Source organism: Scyliorhinus canicula, chromosome 20 (assembly GCF_902713615.1).
Source record: "Scyliorhinus canicula chromosome 20, sScyCan1.1, whole genome shotgun sequence".
In the NCBI taxonomy this organism is placed as follows: Eukaryota; Metazoa; Chordata; class Chondrichthyes; order Carcharhiniformes; family Scyliorhinidae; genus Scyliorhinus; species Scyliorhinus canicula.
The window spans coordinates 86,781,485-86,806,022 of record NC_052165.1 but is presented as its reverse complement, the minus strand read 5'-3'; the positions used below and the strand labels follow the sequence as shown (position 1 = coordinate 86,806,022).

Here is a 24,538-nt window from a genome sequence, read left to right as displayed (position 1 = left end):
TGAGTTGAATAAAATAACAACTATCATACAAAATGTAGTTGATTACACTGCCACTGCCCTAGATAAAATCTCTGACGAAATGCGAGCAATTCGAACCGTGGTATTACAAAATGGAATGGCACTTGACTATGTGCTAGCTGAAAAAGGTGGCACGTGCGCCCTGATTGGTGCAGAATGTTGCACTTTCATTCCCGATAACTCTGAAGAAGTTAAAGATTTGGTATTACATATCCAAAAAGAAATCAAAAAACTTGATCCATCCCAAGTTCTCTCTCTGGGATAGAATTTGTGGGTGGTTTGGACACACTGGAATGTCCATAATGAGAATAATCCTATTCTCCTGTGCAGCTGGATTCATCATTTATATAACATACCAATGTGCTACGTGCATCAAAGAACTATTCGCTAAACGCAGAGGACCAACTGTCAGAATGATTTACACTAACCCTACTGCACCCCCAATTGATGAATTTGAGGTGAAATACTTTTGTTGAAATGTTAACCGTAATATTATCAATCAATTATTTGTATAATCTATTAATACTGAATCTGTAGTATCAAATTTGACTAATTTATTAATTGTTATTTTGTAATAATGATTCTTTAAGAAATTTAATGATTATTGTTGAAATAGTTGTTGCAATGCTAAGTTTCCATTCTATTGTTTAAATCTGCAATGACAATATGAATGAGTTATTCTTTGCGCTTTTACCTACCCTATCGCTTTAATGATGTCTTTTATCTTATTCTGATATATCTCACTTGATCTTTCGATTTATCAAAGGGCCGACTGTAGAAGCCAGGTATTTCTAATACACTTAATATAGGTAAAAAGCTGGTTAAAGCATAAATATTAATTCCCAGTTTTAAAATTAAAGAGAACATATAATTTCCAAACTCATGTTGCAAGGAACACAGAAGTCTGATAAGGACATTACATTTTTCCAAGGACAAGGGTTGAATCCATGGCAACGAGGAATAAGAATGAAGGATTATAGGATTCTCACGCTGCTCGAGATTAGGTTGAATCATATCCCATGAAATATACAAGCTAAAAAAAAACATATCTTGAACTATATTGCCTTAATTTTAATAAATGGACAATTAAAACATTGAATCAAATATAATATATATATTTGATTCCAACATTCTCATTATAACGATTTTATAAAAGACTGAATTGAAATAGACAGTTTTGAATTATATTTTCGAAGTTATGCCCAGCATGGCATGACGAGATAACATAAGGTCTCCATTGTTGCAGTAGTAAGGTCAGTATGAGGTCTCTATTGTGGCAATAGGTAGGTCAGCATTAGACCAGTTTTTGCTGGTTTTGATAAAGCACAATATTGCATTCTTTAACATACAAGCAGGCAACAATTGGAAGCAATGTTACATAGTGAAGATGAACAGCTTACTATCAAATCAAATGTGTTTGAGTCTAACTCAAACCAGTTACGATTATATTGGGGTGTGATCGGATCACTTAAGACAGATATGAAATAGTATATCCATGGACGATTTGGCCACCATTTTGAGAGCGACAGAAAGACAGACAGAGAGAGACAGAAAGAGAGAGACAGAGAGACAGAAAGACAGACAGAGAGAGACAGAAAGGAAAGGAAGAGAGTTAGAAAAGAGTTCTGTATTCATATTTCATTTTCAGACTTTGACTTCAGACTTTGACTTTTAAAGTTGTGTTCGGGCTATTGTCTCAGAAGATAATTCCTGTGATTCTTTGAAAAAAATCAAATTGTCTACAAACTACCTTTTAAATGATCTTCAAGTTGTAATCAATCAACTCCAAATAAAACTATTCTTATTTGCACCTGACAAGTTTTTAACTTGAATTTCTACTGAGTTTCAGCAATGTACAAGAACAACCGGTAACCCTGAATTGAATAAACTTCGTAAAAACTTGATCCTTCATGCTGGCCTGCTTGGTCTGCTTTAAAAGCCAGCGATTTAACCCAGTGTGCTAAACCAGCCCCTTGAAGCAAGCCCACCTGAAGCAAGGATCCATTTGACCTTAATTCTCATTATGGGCAGCATGATGTGCAGCATGGTAGCACAGTGGGTAGCACTGTTGCTTCACAGTGCCAGGGTCCCAGGTTCGATTCCTGGCTTGGGTCACTGTCTGTGCAGAGTCTGCACGTTCTCCCTGTGTCTGCGTGCGTTTTCTCTGAGTGCTCCGGTTTCCTCTCACAAGTCCTGAAAGACGTGTTATTAGGTAATTTGGACATTCTGAATTCTCCTTCTGTGTACCTGAACAGGTGCCGGAATGTGGCTACGAGGGGCTTTTCACAGTAACTCCATTGCAGTGTTAATGTAAGCCTACTTGTGACAATAAAGATTATTATATATTATTATTTTTACCCCTTCCACCCTTCTGTGTTTGTCTATCTTCTGTGCATTGGTAGAATTATGGGGTAGTTGAAGAGGAAGTTATGTATTAGCTTGATGTTAAGCAGCTGTACTCATTTTGTATTTCATATGTGTCCTAGTCTAAATAAAGAGTAATTGTGTTTAAATTTACAAACCCGATGACTATAATTATTGGACAGCCAAGGGCCAGAGATTTTGGGTATTTTTTTTAAAGAATTATTGCTTATTGCTTAATTCCGTTGTGCTGTGACTCTGGGACGCGTGGGGCTGGAATTGACCAATGTGTTGTAGAAATAGAAATATGTCATCGCTTTGCGGGAAGTGTGCTATATGATCCAGGCTCACTTTCACTTCAGCCTGGAGATGAACACAGACACACTGCTCTGCTCATAATTCCTTCAAGATTTTCATCCATGTTCACATAATTAAGAAATGAGCCAATGACTCAATTTCACAAATCCTTATGAGAGATTGGTGCTTTTAGAGGAACATAAGACACACACAACATGGTGAGCAGCAGTGATACCTTCTTAATGGCATGGTGCTCAGCACTACAGGGTGAAGTATAGGTATGAACAACATGATGAACAGTTTTAGATTGCGCTACTTGATGTGAGACAACCCTTGTTCTGAAACTGGTCATCTCCAGGCTGAAGTGAGACTGAGCCTAGATCACACTTCCCTGAAAGTCAGAATACTGAGAGAAGTTACAGCATCAGAGCATTTGGGATCACAGAGTACTGACTGCACAGAAAAGCTTATAAGATACAGTACGGAGAGAATGTTCAGGCAAAAAGCTGATAGATCCTTTGTGGGGAGGAGGACAGTGTTGGGAGGGCCAGCACCAGGTTAGCTCAGTTGGATAAGGTGAGTGACCAGGGCATGGGCTGGATCAATGGTGAGCAAACAAACAATGGTGAGAGAGACAAACAAAATAAAGGAATAAAAATCAGGCCAGAGAAGGTTGTGGTTATAAAGGCTTAGTCAAAAGCAGCTACAGAAACAATAGTCCCAGGTATAATAGGAGAAAGAAGGTCAGATGAATGTTGTCAGAATGCCCACAAAATTCCCCAGTTTGAAATGGGAAGCAACTGACCGACTAACTAAATTCAGAATGTTTAAGCAGTGTACAGAGCTGTGGTTTCTTGATTCAGGTGTGTTAGAACCAGAAAAGCAGCAATAAAAATTCAGAGCAGAGAAACCAGACAAGACGTGGAGAGTTGAGAGAACAGAGAGAGTTGAGAAGCAGGACAAGAACCGCACAGAGTTCTAGGAGGGAGCAGATAAACTGGATGAGAAGTGGGGAGAGTTCAGAGAACAGAGAGAGCTGAGAAACAGGACGAGATGTGGAGAAAGTTCAGAGAACAGAGGGAACAGATAAACAGGTCAAGAAGTGGAGAGAGTTCAGAGAACAGAGAGGGCTGAGAAACAGGATGAGAAATGGAGAGAGTTCAAAGAACAGAGGGAACAGATAAACAGGACAAGAAGTGGAGAGGGTTCAGAAACAGGATGAGAAGTGGGGAGAGTTCAGAGAACAGAAGGAGCAGATAAACAAGACAAGAAATGGAGAAAGTTCAGAGAACAGAGAAACAGGAACGAGAAGTGGAGAGAGCTCAGAAAACAGAGACAGAGATACACAATGAGAACTGCAGAGAGTTCTGAGCACACAGAGTAGATAAACAGGACGAGAAGTGGAGAGTTCAGTGAACAGAGGGAGCAGATAAGCAGGACAAGAAAGGGAGAGAATTCAGTGAGCAGAGGGAACAGAGAAACAGGACAAGACGTGGAGAGAGTTCAGCGAACAAAGGGAGCAGATAAATAGGACGAGAAGGGGAGAGAATTCAGTGAGCAGATGGATCAAAAAAACAGGACTAAATGGGGAGAGAATTCAGAGAACAGAGGGACCAGAGAAACAGGACAAGACGTGGAGAGAGTTCAGCGAACAGAGGGAGCAGATAAATAGGATAAGAAGTGGAGAGAGGTCAGTGACCAGGGAAAACAGAGAAACTGGATAAGAGTGGAGAGAGTTCAGAGAACAGGGGGACAGAGAAATAGTGCGAGGTGGAGAGAGTCTGATGGTTCCAGAACTTCAGCAGTAACTGTGGTCACTGCAGTGTATTCATGAGACTGAGAGCTAAGTAGATAGCACATTAATAAATGTGGTCACACCACAGCTTGGGAATAGGGAATGGGTGACCCCCAAGTGAATCCCACTTTCCAAGCAGTTTTCGACTGGTAAGAGTGATTGTTTATCTGGGGAATCCAGCCAGAGCCAGGTTTTTGACACCACTGGGCAGCACGGTAGCATGGTGGTTAGCATAAATGCTTCACAGCTCCAGGGTCCCAGGTTCGATTCCAGGCTGGGTCACTGTCTGTGCAGAGTCTGCACGTCCTCCCCGTGTGTGCGTGGGTTTCCTCCGGGTGCTCTGGTTTCCTCCCACAGTCCAAAGATGTGCGGGTTAGGTGGATTGGCCATGCTAAATTGCCCGTAGTGTCCTAAAAAGTAAGGTTAAGGGGGGGGTTGTTGGGTTACGGGTATAGGGTGGATACGTGGGTTTGAGTAGGGTGATCATGGCTCGGCACAACATCGAGGGCCGAAGGGCCTGTTCTGTGCTGTACTGTTCTATGTTCTATGGTAGCTTATCTGAAAGAGGAGTTCAAGGAAGTCTGGAGCAGCAAAAGTGATGGGTGATTTGATAGTTCAGGGAACAGATAGACATTTCTTCAGCTGCAGACTAATGTGGATTGTGAGAGTTCTTCCTGTTTATTTCCTTTGTTCCCATTTCTTTTCTTTTCTTTTTTCTATTTTGGTCCGGGGACCCATAATCGGGATGTGCCTTTAAGCAGAAGATTCATTGCTGAAACAGCCTGCTTGTCAGGACACTGTGTTCAAAGGTTTTGTATTTTGTATCGGGGAAGGCAGACTCTTTATCACCGAGTGGATATTTGGAAACAGCTTTGGAGGGAATCGGTTTGATTTATTAATTGGTAAACAATGGGATGGCCAGGGACAGTGTTCTGCCTGACAAGGATCAGTGATTGTCCCAGGTTTGATTCCCAGCTTGGGTCACTGTCTGGGCGGAGTCTGCACGTTCCTCCCCGGGGCTGCGTGGGTTTCCTCTGGGTGCTCCAGTTTCCTCCCACAGTCCAAAGATGTGCAGATTAGGTGAATTGGCCATGCTAAATTGCCCTTCGTGTCCAGAAATTGCCCTTAGTGTTGGGTGGGGTTACTGGGTTATGGGGATAGGGTGGAGGTGTGGACCTTGGGTGGGGTGCTCTTTCCAAGAGCCGGTGCAGACTCGATGGGCCGAATGGCCTCCTTCTGCACTGTAAATTCTATGATTCTATGATTGTCTACTGCACAATGCTTTCTGAGAGAACTCAGCTGAAGTGATCAGACCTTGGCAGTGAAAGGAACACTCTCTCTCTCTCTCTCCTACTTGCTGAAGTAAAGAACTGCTCTATTGTCCAAAAGCAGTGAGTGCCTGGCACATTCTTTGCCATGTACCTGATGAACGGCATGGTAGCACAGTGATTAGCATTGTTGCTTCACCATGCCAGGGTCCCAAGTTCAATTCCTGGCTTGGGGCACTGTCTGTGTGGAGACTGCACATTTTCCCTGTGTCTGCGTGGGTTTCCTCCGGGTGCTCCGGTTTCCTCCCACAGCCCAAGGATGTGTTGTTAGGTGAATTGGAAATTCTAAATTCTCCTTCCGTATACCCGAACAGGCGCTGGAATGTGGTGACTGAGGGCTTTTCGCAATAACTTCATTGCAGTGTTAACGTATGCCTTCTTGTGACAATAAAGATTATTAATATTATTGAAATTGATGCTGAGTCTGCAGAGAAGGTGAACAACCTTGCCAGAGAAAACCATCTCAAGCCGAGAAGGAAGAAGTATCAAAATGAAAGCCTGAACTTCAGAAAGATATTGACTGGAAATCAATCCAGTGCATCAAAGATCCTAATCTTTTTATTTTTATTAATATTTTCTTTCCCTTTCCACCACCCTTTCCCCCTCTGTGTTCTTGTTTGTGTGTGTGAGTAGAGAGTGGGGATCATTCGGAAGAGATGGGTTGAGAAAGTAGGAGGTAATTTAATTACAATACTGTACATAACATAAGGTTACTTGTGTTTTAAAGTTACAGATCTGGTTTATTTGGGTTGAACCAAGGACCTTGGGTATTTTAAATAAAATCTAATTTCACCTGTGTTGCAACTCCAGGTCAAGTGGAGCTGGGATTGTCCACGCACTAGCACAAGAGGTCATGAGAATATGTAATTTTGCTTAACGAAACAGGATTAATTAATGACCTTGTCATAAATGAGCACTGCAGAAGAGTGATCATAATATGATATTATTTTCCATTGAGTTTGAGTGTGATTTAGTGAGGTTGTTTTGCTGTGTCATCAGATGTGACGTCACTGGCTAGACCAGCATTTGAAGTTCATCCCTAATTGCCCTTGAGATGGTGGTGTTGATCTGCCTTCCTGATCCGCTGACATCTCTCTGGTGCAGACACACCCATCAGTAAATATATATTTGTTGAGGATTATAAATTACTTCCTTAATTGTTTTCCATTGTTTAGCTATCATCGCGTCTCTTATTGGGCCACAACTTCCTCGGAGTGGCAATCAGCGTCAGATTGCCATTCCTTACCCATTCCCAATTCTCTTCCTTCACCTAGTGGTGCACTAAGACAGATTTTTGTCTGATCCCATAGCTAGTAATTCCTGAAACTAGTCGCTAGTCTGTCGGTAGGGGCTTATAGCTTGATGGGCAGCATTCCACATCAAGCGTGGCTGACCAGGAGTCACTTTTATCAGCAGACATTAGTGTGTTTGGAAGGATTTTACAGGGTGACAGTTTCAGCCTGTTTGGCCGGTTTAGGAATGCACCTTCCTTAGCCATCAAGTCCTGTGGTGGGACTCAAACAGGAGCTTCTGGCTCAGAGGCAGGGATGCTACCCACTGCATCACAAGACCTCCGCCGAACCCACTTACCTGCCCTAAATTTCTACAACACCTATATTGTTTAACCTTCTTGCCTCTGGCCCAACAAGCGCTGCAGGACCCTGGGTCCAGCGTCGGAGTATAAAAGAAGCGGAGCATTAGCTGCTATAAAAGAGGTGAGTTTAAATTTCCCATTGAAAATATTAGGCTGGGGAGAAATTAAGTGCCTCAGGTGAGTGGATAGGATTGGGGGGTGGGGAGGTCGGGCATCGGGATGGGAGGGTGAGGTGGTAAGGGTATATCAGTGCAGTCAGGCATTGTGGAAGGTAAGGGTTGGGATGGATCGGGATCCAGCTGGGTTGGGGCACGGGGGGGGGGGGGGGGGGGGAGGAGAGGTTATTTCTGGGCGGGTCTGGTTGGGTTAGGGATCTGGTAGTGTTGGGTCGCTCGCAGGGCTCCAGCTGGGTTGGGTAAGTGCAGAGCGGGGAGGGGGGAATGTGGAGAGAGGGTGGAGACCCATGCAGGTGGAGGGAAAACTTCAGAGGCAGTGTGTGTGTGGGGGTGGGTTGCTTGCTTGGAGGCCGAAACCCTTGTGGGGTCAGGGGTGTGGAGTTAGTCAAGTCAGGGTACTGAAGTTAGAAGTGGTTTAATTTCTTCTAGCTTTCTCAGAATAAGTATTATCGTAACATTGGCAGAACCATCCAATGTCACTTTGCCAGATGAATCCCAGCTCAGTGCAAGTTAGTGCTCCTGGACAATTGCCACATAAACCATTACCTGACAACATCTGCAAGGAATTCCCCAGCGCACTTTTGGAGTTGCTCCCAAATCTGACTTTGGGGAGCCAGGAAACTATGGGCCAATAAAGAAGGACTTAGATTTATATGGTGTCTTTCATGACTGCGAGAGGTTGAAGTGTGGTTGTGGGTGTACGAAATGCAACAGCAGACACAGCAGCTTCCCACAAACAGCATGATCAGATTTTGATTGAGTGCTTGGACATGACGGATATTTCCCCTTGCTCTTCTTCAAAATAATGTCCTTGGAACTTTTATATCACCCGAGAGAGCAGACAGGGGCCCGACTCCTGGCCGTTATGACTCACTTTTTCCGCCGGCAGTGCTTCCCTGACCGCAGGTTTCCCGGTGACGTAGGATGGTTACAATGGGAAATCCCATTGACAAGCAGTGGGAAGATAAAATACTGGTGCCAGCGATCGTCGTGCAACTGAGAAACCCGCAGCCGGAGGGCCGGATAATCCCACCCAGAGACTCCGTTTGACATCTAAAAGACAGCACCACCAGGAATGCAACTCCTCATCACTTGCTGACGATATACAAGAAATGTTTTGGTGAGTGGTTTCTACTCAATAGTAGGCTGGAACAGTCTCATTGTCTCACATTCAATATTATGAATCAGCATTGATTATAGTGAAGTAGTTCAGAAATCGGAGGCGAATTGTCAGATTATTTTTCTTACCATTATATTTTTCTCATTTCTAGCTGGTTTAGGTCCCATTGGATTTTCACAGAGTGGAGACTCTTCCATGTGAAGGGCAAGTAGCATGAAGAGGGTCTCCTTGTCCTTCAGCCGCACGGTAGGCTCAGCATTACCTGGAACAAAAGGCCAATACCTACTTAAATATTAACTGCTTATTTACATTCATCTATTAACAATTGAGACCCAAGATGTTGAACCCAATGACAGTGAAGAAAAGATGATTTATTTTAATTTTTAAATTCACAGCGTTTGGGTATCGCTGGCTGGGCTAGCCTTTTATTGCAATATGAACGGTGCTGAAAATTGACCTTGAGAGGGTGATGGTGAGCTGCCTTCTTGAATCGTTGCAGACCATGTAATGTAGGTAAGCGAGCACTTTTCCAGGAGACACATCCGGAGTGAGACTCATACAGAGTGAGAGATTTAAAGATTTAAACTTGGTAATTTGGTGCAGTGAGGTAATTCGGTGCAGAGTGTGAGGAGGTGCTTTTTAACCCTGGTAAGTGACTGGTAAGTAGTCTCTCTTTTTCTTTTCATTGTCTAATTTATTTATTTTTATTTTGAAATTCTAGTTGTTTAAGTTTACCAAGGGTTTAAGACATGGCAGGAGATCCCAGACCCGTGTCATGCTCCTCGTGTGCGATGTGGGAGCTCAGGGATACGTTCACTGCCCCTGGCTCTTTCACGTGCAAGAAGTGTGTTCAGTTGCAGCTCTTGTTAGACCGCTTGACGGCTCTGGAGCTGCGGATGGACTCACTTTGGAGCATCCGCGATGCTGAGGAGGTCGTGGATAGCACGTTTAGCGAGTTTGTCACACCGCAGGTGAAGGCTACTGAGGGAGATAGAAAATGGGTGACCAAAAGAAAGAGCAAGAGTAGGAAGGCAGTGCAGGTGTCCCCTGCGGTCATCTCCCTGCAAAACAGATATACCGCTTTGGATACTGTTGAGGGAGATGGCTCACCGGGGAAGGCAGCAGCAGCCAGGTTCATGGCACCGTGGCTGGCTCTGCTGCACAGCAGGGCAGGAAGAAAAATGGCAGGGCTATAGTGATAGGGGACTCGATCGTAAGGGGAATAGACAGGCGGTTCTGTGGACGCAATCGAGACTCCAGGATGGTATGTTGCCTCCCTGGTGCAAGGGTCAAGGATGTCTCGGAGCGGCTGCAGGACATTCTGGGGGGGGAGGGTGAACAGCCAGCTGTCGTGGTGCACATAGGCACCAACGATATAGGTAAAAAACAGGATGAGGTCCTACAAGCGGAATTCAGGGAGTTAGGAGTTAAACTAAAAAGTAGGACCTCAAAGGTAGTAATCTCAGGATTGCTACCAGTGCCACGAGCTAGTCAGAGTAGGAATGTCAGGATAGATAGGATGAATGCGTGGCTCGAGAGATGGTGCAAGAGGGAGGGATTCAAATTCCTGGGGCATTGGGATCGGTTCTGGGGGAGGTGGGACCAGTACAAACCGGACGGTCTGCACTTGGGCAGGACTGGAACCGATGTCCTAGCGGGGGTGTTTTCTAGAGCTGTTGGGGAGGGTTTAAACTAATGTGGCAGGGGGATGGGAACCAATGCTGGAAGTTGGAAGGTAGTAAAACAGGGACAGAAACAAAAGGAAGTAAGGGGAAAAGTGCAAGGCAGAGAAGACATAGTCAGAAATCCATAAGGGCGACAGTACAAGGTACAGTGACTGAGGGGAGCACAGTGAATAGGCCCAGTAATAACAAAAGGAATAAAACTGGAGATGTTAAGATTCAAAACAGAGGTAAAAAAACCAACATAAGTGTACTTTACCTGAATGCTCGTAGTATTCGGAATAAAGTAAATGAGTTGGTGGCACAAATCATCGTAAATGACTATGATTTAGTGGCCATTACTGAAACATGGTTAAAGGATGGTCACGACTGGGAGTTAAATATCCGAGGGTATCAAACTATTCGGAAGGACAGAGTGGATGGTAAGGGAGGTGGTGTTGCTCTGTTATTTAAGGATGATGTCCGGGCAATAGTAAGGGATGACATCGGCGCTATGGAGGATAAGGTTGAATCCATTTGGGTGGAAATCAGGAATAGTAAGGCAAAAAAGTCACTGATAGGAGTAGTCTATCGGCCACCAAATAGTAACGAGATGGTGGGGCAGGCAATAAACAAAGAAATAACTGATGCATGTAGAAATGGTACAGCAGTTATCATGGGGGATTTTAATCTACATGTCGATTGGTTTAACCAGGTCGGTCAAGGCAACCGTGAGGAGGAGTTTATAGAATGTATCCGCGATAGTTTCCTAGAACAGTATGTAATGGAACCTACGAGGGAACAAGCGGTCCTAGATCTTGTCCTGTGTAATGAGACAGGATTGATTCATGATCTCATAGTTAGGGATCCTCTCGGAAGGAGCGATCACAATATGGTGGAATTTAAAATACAGATGGAGGGTGAGAAAGTAAAATCAAATACTAGTGTTTTGTGTTTAAACAAAGGAGATTACAAGGGGATGAGAGAAGAACTAGCTAAGGTAGACTGGGAGCTAAGACTTTATGGTGGAACAGTTGAGGAACAGTGGAGAACCTTCCAAGCGATTTTTCACAGTGCTCAGCAAAGGTTTATACCAACAAAAAGGAAGGACGGAAGAAAGAGGGAAAATCGACCGTGGATATCTAAGGAAATAAGGGAGAGTATCAAATTGAAGGAAAAAGCATATAAAGTGGCAAAGATTGCTGGGAGATTAGAGGCCTGGGAAATCTTTAGGGGGCAATAGAAAGCTACTAAAAAAGCTATAAAGAAGAGTAAGATAGAGTATGAGAGTAAACTTGCTCAGAATATAAAAACAGACAGTAAAAGTTTTTACAAATATATAAGACAAAAAAGAGTGGCTAAGGTAAATATTGGTCCTTTAGAGGATGAGAAGGGAGTTTTAATAATGGGAAATGAGGAAATGGCTGAGGAACTGAACAGGTTTTTTGGGTCGGTCTTCACAGTGGAAGACACAAATAACATGCCAGCGACTGATAGAAATGAGGCTATGACAGGTGAGGACCTTGAGAGGATTGTTATCACTAAGGAGGGAGTGATGGGCAAGCTAATGGGGCTAAAGGTAGACAAGTCTCCTGGCCCTGATGGAATGCATCCCAGAGTGCTAAAAGAGATGGCTAGGGAAATTGCAGATGCACTAGTGATAATTTACCGAAATTCACTAGACTCTGGGGTGGTCCCGGTGGATTGGAAATTAGCAAACGTGACGCCACTGTTTAAAAAAGGAGGTAGGCAGAAAGCAGGAAATTATAGGCCAGTGAGTTTAACTTCGGTAATAGGGAAGATGCTGGAATCTATCATCAAGGAAGAAATTGCGAGGCATCTGGATAGAAATTGTCCCATTGGGCAGACGCAGCATGGGTTCGTTAAAGGCAGGTCATGCCTAACTAATTTAGTGGAATTTTTTGAGGACATTACCAGTGCAGTAGATAACGGGGAGCCGATGGATGTGGTATATCTGGATTTCCAGAAAGCCTTTGACAAGGTGCCACACAAAAGGTTGCTGCATAAGATAAAGATGCATGGCATTAAGGGTAAAGTAGTAGCATGGATAGAGGATTGGTTAATTAATAGAAGGCAAAGAGTTGGGATAAATGGGTGTTTCTCTGGTTGGCAATCAGTAGCTAGTGGTGTCCCTCAGGGATCCGTGTTGGGCCCACAATTGTTCACAATTTACATTGATGATTTGGAGTTGGGGACCAAGGGCAATGTGTCCAAGTTTGCAGATGACACTAAGATGAGTGGTAAAGCGAAAAGTGCAGAGGATACTGGAAGTCTGCAGAGGGATTTGGATAGGTTAAGTGAATGGGCTCGGGTCTGGCAGATGGAATACAATGTTGACAAATGTGAGGTTATCCATTTTGGTAGGAATAACAGCAAACGGGATTATTATTTAAACCATAAAATATTAAAGCATGCCGCTGTTCAGAGAGACTTGGGTGTGCTAGTGCATGAGTCACAGAAGGTTGGTTTACAAGTGCAACAGGTGATTAAGAAGGCAAATGGAATTTTGTCCTTCATTGCTAGAGGGATGGAGTTTAAGACTAGGGAGGTTATGTTGCAATTGTATAAGGTGTTAGTGCGGCCACACCTGGAGTATTGTGTTCAGTTTTGATCTCCTTATTTGAGAAAGGACGTACTGGCACTGGAGGGTGTGCAGAGGAGATTCACTAGGTTAATCCCAGAGCTGAAGGGGTTGGATTATGAGGAGAGGTTGAGTAGACTGGGACTGTACTCGTTGGAATTTAGAAGGATGAGGGGGGATCTTATAGAAACATTTAAAATTATGAAGGGAATAGATAGGATAGATGCGGGCAGGTTGTTTCCACTGGCGGGTGACAGCAGAACTAGGGGGCATAGCCTCAAAATAAGGGGAAGTAGATTTAGGACTGAGTTTAGGAGGAACTTCTTCACCCAAAGGGTTGTGAATCTATGGAATTCCTTGCCCAGTGAAGCAGTTGAGGCTCCTTCATTACATGTTTTTAAGGTAAAGATAGATAGTTTTTTGAAGAATAAAGGGATTAAGGGTTATGGTGTTCGGGCCGGAAAGTGGAGCTGAGTCCACAAAAGATCAGCCATGATCTAATTGAATGGCGGAGCAGGCTCGAGGGGCCAGATGGCCTACTCCTGCTCCTAGTTCTTATGTTCTTATGTTCTTATGTAACCCGCAGTGCTGTTGGGGGGGGGGGGGGGGGGGGGGGGGGGGGGACGTTCCAGGATTGTGACCCAGTGACAGTGAAGGAATGACAATATATTTCCAGGTCAGGATGTTAATGACTTGGAGAGCATGCACTCTTATCCTTCAAGGTAGCCATGATGTGGAGATGTCAGCGTTGGACAGGGGTGAGCACAGTAAAAGTCTTACAACACCAGGTTAAAGTCCAACAGGTTTGTTTCAAATCATTAGCTTTCGGAGCACAGCTCCTTCCTCAGGTTTCACTTTAACCTGGTGTTGTAAGACTTCTTACTATCCTTCACGATGGTAGAGATCATGGATGTAGAAGTTGCTGTCAAAGGAGATTGGCGAGTTGCTGCAATGCATCTTGTAGGTCATAGAATCATAGGATCACTATACAGTGCAGAAGGAGGACATTCAGCTCATCGAGTCTGCACCTCCTTCAAAAAAACTCTACCTAGGCTGATACTCCCAACCTATCTCCATAACCTAGTAACTTCACCTAACCTTTTCGATTCAAGAGGGCAAGTTAGCATGGCTAATCCACCTAAGCTGCCCATCTTTGGACTGTGGGAAGAAACTGGAGCACCTGCAGGAAGTCCACGCAGACATGGAGAGAATGTGCAAACTCCGCACAGACAGTCACCCACGGCTGGAACTGAATCCGAATCCCTGACACTGTGAGGCAGCAGTGCTAAGCACATTACTACCGTGCTGCTGTTACACACAGCTGTCACTATGTGCCAGTGATGGAGGGAGTGAATGTTGAAGGTGATGGATAGGTTGCCAATCAAGTGATTGTTTTGTCCCAGATGGTGTTTAGTTTCTTGAGAGGTATTGGAGCTGCACTCATCCAGGCAAGTGGGGAGTATTCCATCACGCTCCTGACTTGTGCCTTGTGGATGATGGACAGGCTTTGGAGGGGTCAGGAGGTGAGTTTCTCTTGACCTGATTCCCAGCCTCTCACCTGCTTTTATAGGGACAGTACGTATATTGGCCGGCACGGTGGCACAGTGGTTAGCACTGCTGTCTCACAGCGCCAGGGACCCTGGTTCAATTCTGTCCAAGGGTACCTGTCTGTGCGGAGTTTGCACTTACTCCCCGTGTCTGCGTGTGTTTCCTCTGGGTGCTCCGGTTTCCTCCCACAGTCCAAATACGTGCAGATTTGGTGGATTGGACATGCTCAATTGTCCCTTAGTGTCCAGGGTTAGGTTAGGGGGGATATGGGGATAGGGTAGGATGGACATGGATAGGGTGCTCATTCAAAGGGTCGGTACAAACTCAATTGGCTGAATGGCCTCCTTCTGCACTGTAGGGATTTTATGGATTCTTTGGATAATTGGTTCACTTAAGCGTTTGGTAAATAAAACACCCCAGGAGTTTGATGCTTTAGCAAGAGGGTGCACATGGTGATGATTTAAAAGGTCAGCAGGCGAGTGATAAGGGACAGGCAAGGTAGCAGGATGTGGGTCTTCTGGGAGATATGCATATGGAGATGGAAAGGGAGAAGATGGTGTGAAACAAGAGAATTGATGGAGGTGCTGGGTCAGGAGAAATAGAGCAAAGGGAAAAATGTCAAACAGGAGCTAGAATTAAATGAGGCTCGAATAGGGAGAGATAAAACAGGACATGGCCGTGGAGAAGAAAGTAGGGGAGGGAGCAGGACATTAGAACTGGAGGTGCTACACAGATGGAAACCAGTCCACTGCGTGAATACCTGAGCAAAGGGAAGAGGCAATCTCCAGGCTGTAGTGTAGTGAGGTCCAATTCAGAAGCAGTATTGAGTATAAAGACAGTAGTGAAGATCAGTCAGATCTCGAGAAGAGGAAAGAATTCCAGTTTTCGAATCAGAGAAGAGGTAAGAATTAAAACTGTCGATATCAGTGCACCAAAGTGCAGATGAGCGATTTGGAATCAGGCGAAGAGTACTGTAAGAAATAGGACCATTAAAAATGTCAGGTTTTAGAATTGTATAAAATTCCTCTGAAGAATTATTCACGAGATCATAAAGCCAACTCAGCAGAGAAAGTTTTGTTTCTCTCTTGGGACAAACACAGAAACAGTCTGGAGAAGTGTCAAAGTCTCTTTGTTCAGGCTTCCATATTGACATTCCTGAGTGGGTAAGCTGGTGGCTTGTGTATCTTTTCCCCACACAGCACGGTAGCATTGTGGATAGCACAATTGCTTCACAGCTCCAGGGTCCCAGGTTCGATTCCGGCTTAGGTCACTGTCTGTGCGGAGTCTGCACATCCTCCCCGTGTGTGCGTGGGTTTCCTCCGGGTGCTCCGGTTTCCTCCCACAGTCCAAAGATATGTAGGTTAGGTGATTGGCCGTGATAAATTGCCCTTAGTGTCCAAAATTGCCCTTAGTGTTGAGTGGGGTTACTGGGTTATGGGGATAGGGTGGAGGTGTTGACCTTGGGTAGAGTACTCTTTCCAAGAGCCGGTGCAGACTCGATGGACCGAATGGCCTCCTTCTGCACTGTAAATTCTATGAAATGTCTACTGAGGTTCAGCAAATAATCCTCATCATGAGGTAATCTAAAAAGTGACCAAGAGCTAAGTGATAGACAGGGAAAAAGTGACCATCAAGGGATCTATTCTGTATTCATTGGTTAGGAAGTTTCAAAGAAATACCAGCCCATAAAAATAAAGTGTATTAATGCGTGCTCGGAGACAGGGGAGAGTCATCATCAGGGGAGAGTCCTCGACAGGGGAGAGTCCATGTCAGGGGAGAGTCCACGTCACTGTTGTGTTAGGTACACTGGTGTAACACTGGCTGCAACTGGATGCAGTTTAGATCAGAAAGATACTCCAGACATTGAAGTTAGTTCAATCAGGTTTATTGAACTAATAGCACAGTTAACACAGTTCTCTGTGAGTTCGACTCTCTGCGATCTTAAGTGTGGTTACTCTGTCTGACTGAACCAGACTAGCTCTTAGCCACGTGGTGGAGGTGTGAGATTGTAACAATACCCTTAACTGACTTTCTAGATGTTCATCAGTGGAAAGAGGCGGAGTGTGAGTGCCTCATGTCTTTTATAGTCAGATCCCACAACTGAGTGCCCTGCCTGCTTATTGGTCATGTCCTGTTCTCTGTGTCCATTCGCTGCTTGTCTGTACATCATTATGTGTGTGTACGTGTGTGTGCGTGCGCACCTGCAAATCATGACAGTCACGGAGAAGTCCTCGTCAGGGGGGAGCCCTCGTCAGGGGGGAGCCCTCGTCAGGGGGAGTCCTCGTCAGGGGGAGTCCTCGTCAGGGGGAGTCCTCGTCAGGGGGGAGCCCTCGTCAGGGGGGAGCCCTCGTCAGGGGGAGTCCTCGTCAGGGGCAGTCCTCGTCAGGGGGGAGTCCTCGTCAAGGGGGTAGTCCTCGTCAAGGGGGGAGTCCTCGTCAGAGGGGAGTCCTCAACAGGGGGAGTCCTCGTCAGAGGGGAGTCCTTGTCAAGGGGGGAGTCCTCGTCAAGGGGGTGTCATTATCAGGGGGGAGTCCTCATCAGTGGAGAGTCCTCGTTAGAGAAGAATCTTCAGCAGAGAGTCCATGTCAGGGGCCAGTACTCGTCAGGGGGCAGTCCTCGTCAGGAGACAGTCCTCATCAGGGGGAGTCCTCATCAGGAGGAGTCGTCGTCAGGGGGAGTCCTCATCAGGGGGAGTCCTCGTCAGGAAGATTCGTCGTCAGGAGAGAGTCCTTGTCAGGGGAGAGTCCTTGTCAGGGGAGAGTCCTTGTCAGGGGTGAGTCCTTGTCAGGGGTGAGTCCTTGTCAGGGGAGAGTCCTTGTCAGGGGAGAGTCCTTGTCAAGGGGGTGTCCTTGTCAAGGGGGAGTCCTTGTCAAGGGGGAGTCCTTGTCAAGGGGGAGTCCTTGTCAAGGGGGAGTCCTCGTCAGGGCAGAGTCCTCGTCAGGGGGCAGTCCTCGTCAGGGGGAGTCCTAGGGGGAGTCCCTGTCAGGGGAGAGTCCTCATCAAGGGAGAGTCCGCGCCAGAGGAGAGCTCTCATCAAGGGGAGTCCTCGTCAGGCAGGCTCTTTGTTCAGATGGGGGATGGACCAAGAAAGATGGAGGAAGCTGGAGCGAAGAGTTCACTAACACTTTGACTAGGAACTAGAATGTTGCCATCACAAGATACTGAGATCATCACTCTGTGCTAACACTCTGTTACTGGAATCACTTCACTGTCACGGGTAGTGTACTTTTCCTGTCTGTTTCGCTGATGTGTCATATTCAAATTGTTGCTTCTTGATAAACTATATCTTAATTATCTGTGTCTCCCAGTTCCAAAATCTTACAGTGTATATTTAGCGATAGACAAGGTATTATAATTGTGTAGGTTAGATGGGACAGAGACAGATCCAATCAGTCATTATTTGTTAATTTATGAGGCAGCAGATGAACAGATTATGATTCAGGGAATCGGCAGAAGAGACCCAGCGTAAGAAATGTGTTTCTTTCAGGGAGCTATTGAGGAGCAGGTGAATTCCCAAAAGCAGGAGAATAGAGTTAGCAGTACCATCTCGATTCCTTTCTGTGGCTTTCTGATCAGCTGCAATCTCGCTACCAGGTTCAATGGCTGCATCTGTGGAAGAAAAAAGTGGATGTAACTTTCATTTATTCTCCGTCAATTGTATTAACTGGTTAGCAACAAAGGCACCAAATTTACCTCTGAATTGATTTTTGGCAGGTGTAGTTATAATCTCTCCTATCATAATAGTTTCAAGCAATAGAAGACCTTCGGTCCATCTAACTCACCTATCCACAGTGTTCCCATCAGCCCATCTAACCCACCTACCTACAGTATTCCCTTTTTAACAGGCTGGGGCCATTAAACTAATGGGTTTCCTGACTTCTCCGCTCAAGTTCTCATTCCTGCCCCAACAGTTCAAGAATAATCTCAATCAGCATATAACCCAAAGCAAACATCCAAATTTCATAACCTTGCACTTTCCTGTCTTAAAATACATCTCCGCTTATGAATTGAGCTCATTTTGAATTTGTCGATTCTGATATAAATTTTTCTTCAATTTGTAAATTTGGAATATTTGAACATAATTCCTTCTTTATTAATTTCTTAAAATTATAAACAATTATAAACAGCTCAAATATTGTGTAACTTCACTAGAATTCTACCCTCTCCACAGACCTCCCCATACACACACACACAGACCCCCCCCCCCCCTCCCCAATACAAACCCCTCCATCTCAGAAAGTGACCCCTGTCTTGAAGCTAGAGAGCAGTCCAGACAGGGGCAGCGGGAAGCATTATAGCTGCAGTACTTACCTTGCAGCTTCACATGTCCATTCCTCCAAGGAGAGCCACCGTGCTTCGTCAGGTTCCCAATATTTGTAAACATTGACCACATCAAAGATAGGTAAGTGCAGGTGCATCAGCTGGAATGAACTTAAATCTCTTTGATGTGGTCAATATTTACAAACATTGGGGTTTCAGCACTTAGGCCACTGAACTGTGAAGGGGCATGAATGGATCAAAGCTGCAGATGGTTTGTACAGGTTGCAAATAACAGACCACCTGGAAAACTGTGAATGGCTTGCAGCTGATGGTTCTGTGGAAACCAGATGCAGGTACAGCTGTTCTTCTTTGAGGAATGGACACTGGAGCTGCTTGGTAAGCATTACAGCTATAATGCTTCCCACTGCCCCAATCTAGACTGCTCTCTAATTCCAGAAAGGGGTCCTGGTAGTGGGGGTCTGTGTGGGTGGGCTCTGTGTGTGGAGGGGGTTCCGTTAGGCAGCGGGTCCCTGTGGGGGGGTTCCCCTATTACTGGGGTCTCTATGGGGGGTCTCCCTGTTAAAAGGGCCTTTGAGAGGTATTCCCTCTATTACTGGGGTCTCTGGGGCAGTTCGAGTCAACCCCATACATGGGGGTGGGCGGGGCGTCCAGATAATCTGGGGGTGGAGGGCTGCTGTGCGGTGGGAGTGGTGTTGGGCCGATTTGCGGTGGTGGGGGGGGGGGGGGGGGGGGGTCGGGCCAATTTCCAGTACAGGGGAAGGTGGTCAGTCGCGGTGCCTCACTATCCAGCCAGCTGCTCAAGATGGCAGCCCAGTAGCGGGATTCCATGGGAATCCCCCTTATTCCACGCGCATCTTACATTTGCATGGCATGGAACACTGAATTGCATATCACTTTAGGACCCCAAGGGGACCGTAAAACTGGTGCAATTCAGCTCCGGCGGGAGAACATAGGGCTGGATTCTTTATTCCTGGGGCTAAGTGCCAATGACAACGGAGATTCCGTGGTGTTTCACAATGGGAACATTGGAGCAAAGCCCTCACCGATTTTGGTACCGGTGAGGGGCTAGCACCGGCGCCACGTGAAACACGCACAGATCACCCAGAGAATCGACGGGTCCCGGTCTGCACATACGTGGCGCTGACAAGCTGAATCCACGCACGTCTACGCCCCCCCACATAAACACAGGTCGCGCCAGAAAACATGGCGCCGGCCGTTTTGGACCGTATACCCGATCACCCCGAGCTCACCCTGGCCACTCTCCACCACTTCGCCCAGCCCTAGCAGAAGCCCCAGGCCAGCAGCATGGATCCCTGCCGGGTGTGCCAGCGCTGGATACTATCCACATGCTGGCACGTCAGGCTGGGACCACACGTGGCCCACGCCATTGGGAACCCGGGTCATCGGAGGCAGAGCATTGCCGGTCGGCCGGCTGCTGATGTGCCAAAAGTGTTGCGACAGCACATGTCCCAACTACGCCGATTTGGAGAAGGTGAAGCATCGCGAACCGGCGTCAAACTGGCACCTTCCCTGATTCCGGCGTCGGAAGCCATTCTCCTCCTGGTCGCCGATCCCAATTTTGGCGTCGGGCTACGGAGAATTCCGCCCATAGTCTCCCAAATGGAGAATCCATCCCAATGGATGGGATTCCCCCTTCCTCCAGCCGCTTTTCTCGGCCATGTGCTGTTAACTGCTGGCAGGATTCTGTCTTCTCGCCGCTTGTCAATGGGATTTACCATCATAACCACCCAAAGGTGCCACAAAATGGGCTGGCAGCTCACAGCGGAAAAAGTGAATCGCAACGGCCAGAGAGTTCCGGCTAATGTATTTCTTCATTATGTGGGACAGTGCCAAATGATTTCCTGAAAGCTAGGGGCAGAATTTTATGATCCCGACTTGATGGTCCTGAAATGCATGGAGCCATTTAAAAGTCCATTGGCGGGATTGGAAAATCACATCGGAGTAAGGTTCTGCCCAGGTATATGACATCCATAGTTTCTCCACTATCTACGAGGTCTTTCAACCCCACAAAGACATTCAATGAATAAGTCAGACCTGGAGGAGGGCGTAGAAGGATGGGTGAGTAAATTTGCAGATGACACTAAAGTCGGTGGAGTTCTGGACCGTGCGGAAGGATGGTGCAGGTTACAGAGGGACATAGATAAGCTGCAGAGCTGGGCTGAGAGGTGGCAAATAGAGTTTATAGAACATAGAACATAGAACACTACAGCGCAGTACGGGCCCTTTGGCCCTCGATGTTGTGCCGACCTGTGAAACCAACTGAAGCCTATCTGATCGACACTATTCCGTTTTCATCCATATGTCTATCCAGTGACCACTTAAATGCCCTTAAAGTTGGTGAGTCTACTACTGTTCCAGGCAGGGCGTTCCACACCCCTACTACTCTCTGAGTAAAGAAACTGCCTCTGACATCTGTCCTATATCTATCACCCCTCAATTTAAAGCTATGTCCCCTCGTGTTGGTCATCACCATCCGAGGAAAAAGACTCTGTCCACCCTATCTAACCCTCTGACTATCTTATATGTCTCTATTAAGTCACCTCTCAGACTTCTCCTCTCTCACGAAAACAACCTCAATTCCCTGAGCCTTTCCTCGTAAGACCTTCCCTCCATACCAGGCAACATCCTAGTAAATCTCCTCTGAACCCTTTCCAAAGGTTCCACATCCTTCCTATAATGTGGTGACCAGAACTGCACGCAGTACTCCAGGTGCGGCCGCACCAGAGTTATGTACAGCTGCAGCATGACCTTGTGGTTCCGAAACTCAATCCCCCTGCTTATAAAGGCTAGCACACCATATGCCTTCTTAACAGCCCTATTAACCTGGGTGGCAACTTTCAGGGATTTATGTACCTGGATGCCGAGATCTCTCTGTTCATCTACACTACCAAGAATCTTGCCATTAGCCCAGTACTCTGCATTCCTGTTACTCCTTCCAAAGTGAACCACCTCACACTTTTCCGCATTAAACTCCATCTGCCACCTCTCAGCCCAGCTCTGCAGCTTATCTATGTCCCTCTGTATCCTATAGCATCCTTCAGCACTATCCACAACTCCACCGACCTTTGTGTCATCTGCAAATTTACTAACCCATCCTTCTCCACCCTCTTCCAGGTCATTTATAAAAATGACAAACAGCAGTGGCCTCAAAACAGATCCTCAAAACACCACTAGTAACTGAACTCCAGGATGAACATTTGCCATCAACCACCACCCTCTGTCTTCTTTCAGCTAGCCAATTACTGATCCAAACCGCTAAATCATCTTCAATTCCATACTTCCTTATTTTCCGCAATAGCCTACCGTGGGGAACCTTATCAAACGCCTTACTGAAATCCATATACACCACGTCAACAGCTTTACCCTCATCCACCTGCTTGGTCACCTTCTCAAAAAACTCAATAAGGTTTGTGAGGCATGACCTACCCTTCACAAAACCGTGTTGACTATCACTAATCAACTTGTTCTTTTCAAGATGATTATAAACCCCATCTCTTATAACCTTTTCCAACATTTTACCCACAACCGAAGTAAGGCTCACAGGTCTATAATTACCAGGGTTGTCTCTACTCCCCTTCTTGAACAAGGGGACAACATTTGCTATCCTCCAGTCTTCCGACACTATTCCTGTCGACAAAGACGACATAAAGATCAAGGACAAAGGCTCTGCAATCTCCTCCCTGGCTTCCCAGAGAATCCTAGGATAAATCCCATCTGGCCCAGGGGACTTATCTATTTTGACATTTTCCAAAATTGCTAACACCTCCTCCTTTTGAACCTCAATTCCATCTAGCCTGGTCGACTGAACCTGAGTGTTCTCCTCGACAACATTGTCTTTCTCCAGTGTAAACACTGACGAAAAATATCCATTTAACGCTTCCCCTATCTCCTCTAATTCCACACACAACTTTCCACTACTATCCTTGATTGGCCCTAATCTTACTCTAGTCATTCTTTTGTTCCTGATATACCTATAGAAAGCCTTAGGGTTTTCCTTGATCCTATTCGCCAACGACTTTTCGTGTCCTCTCCTCGCTCTTCTTAACTCTCCCTTTAGGTCCTTCCTGGCTAACTTGTAACTCTCAAGTGCCCTAACTGAGCCATCATGTCTCATCCTAACATAAGCCTTCTTCTTCCTCTTGACAAGTGCTTCAACTTCCTTAGTAAACCACGGTTCCCTTGCTCGACAACTTCCTCCCTGCCTGACAGGTACATACTTATCAAGGACACGCAGTAGCTGTTCCTTGAAAAAGCTCCACATTTCGATTGTACCCATCCCCTGCAGTTTCCTTCCCCATCCTATACATCCTAAATCTTGCCGAATAGCATCATAATTGCCTTTCCCCCAGCTATAATTCTTGCCTTGCACATTATATCTATCCCTGTCCATTGCTAAAGTAAACATAGAACATAGAACATAGAACAGTACAGCGCAGAACAGGCCCTTCGGCCCTCGATGTTGTGCCGAGCAATGATCACCCCACTTAAACCCACATACCCGTAACCCAACAATCCCCCCATTAACCTTACACTACGGGCAATTTAGCATGGCCAATCCACCTAACCCGCACATCTTTGGACTGTGGGAGGAAACCGGAGCACCCGGAGGGAACCCACGCACACACGGGGAGGACGTGCAGACTCCACACAGACAGTGACCCAGCCGGGAATCGAACCTGGGACCCTGGAGCTGTGAAGCATTGATGCTAACCACCATGCTACCGTGAGGCCCCGACATAACCGAGTTGTGATCACTATCACCAAAGTGCTCACCTACATCTAAATCTAACACCTGGCCGGGTTCATTACCCAGTACCAAATCCAATGTGGCCTCGCCCCTTGTTGGCCTGTCTACATACTGTGTCAGAAAACCCTCCTGCACACACTGCACAAAAACTGACCCATCTATAGTACTCGAACTATAGTATTTCCAGTCAATATTTGGAAAGTTAAAGTCCCCCATAACAACTACCCTGTTACTCTCGCTCCTGTCGAGAATCATCTTTGCAATCCTTTCCTCTACATCTCTGGAACTATTCGGAGGTCTATAGACAACTCCCAACAGGGTGACCTCTCCTCTACTGTTCCTAACCTCGGCCCATACTACCTCAGTAGACGAGTCCTCAAGCGTCCTTTCTACTGCCGTAATACTTTCCTTGATTAACAATGCCACACCCCCCCCCCTCTTTACCATCTTCTCTGTTCTTACAGAAACATCTAAATCCCGGAACCTGCAACAACCATTCCTGTCCCTGCTCTACCCATGTCTCCGAAATCGCCCACAACATCGAGATCCCAGGTACCAACCCATGCTGCAAGCTCACCCACCTTATTCCGGATGCTCCTGGCGTTGAAGTAGACACACTTCAAACCAGCGTCCTGCTTGCCGGTGCCCTCTTTCGAACTTTTATCCCTATCCCTGACCTCACTACTCTCAACATCCTGTACACTGGGACTACAATTTAGGTTCCCATCCCCCTGCTGAATTAGTTTAAACCCCCCCGAAGAGCACTAGCAAATCTCCCCCCCAGGATATTGGTACCCCTCTGGTTCAGGTGAAGACCATCCTGTTTGTAGAGGTCCCACCTACCCCAGAATGAGCCCCAATTATCCAGGAAACCAAAACCCTCCCTCCTGCACCATCCCTGTAGCCACGTGTTCAACTCCTCTCTCTCCTTATTTCTCACTTCGCTAGCACGTGGCACGGGTAACAACCCAGAGATAACAACTCTGTTT

General features: G+C 46.1%; 1 protein-coding gene across 6 annotated transcripts in view; it reads right to left on the bottom strand.

Annotated features, from left to right (window-relative positions):
- LOC119955119 overlaps window positions 1-24,538 on the bottom strand; it is a 192,947-nt gene that overhangs the window by 120,860 nt on the left and 47,549 nt on the right. For all 6 annotated transcript variants that reach the window (XM_038781009.1, XM_038781010.1, XM_038781008.1 and 3 more), the window contains 2 exons: window positions 18,044-18,109; window positions 8,818-8,951 (listed from right to left, as the gene is read on the bottom strand). In XM_038781009.1, coding sequence (XP_038636937.1) covers window positions 8,818-8,951; window positions 18,044-18,109 — 200 coding nt within the window. The remainder of the gene's footprint in view (window positions 1-8,817; window positions 8,952-18,043; window positions 18,110-24,538) is intronic.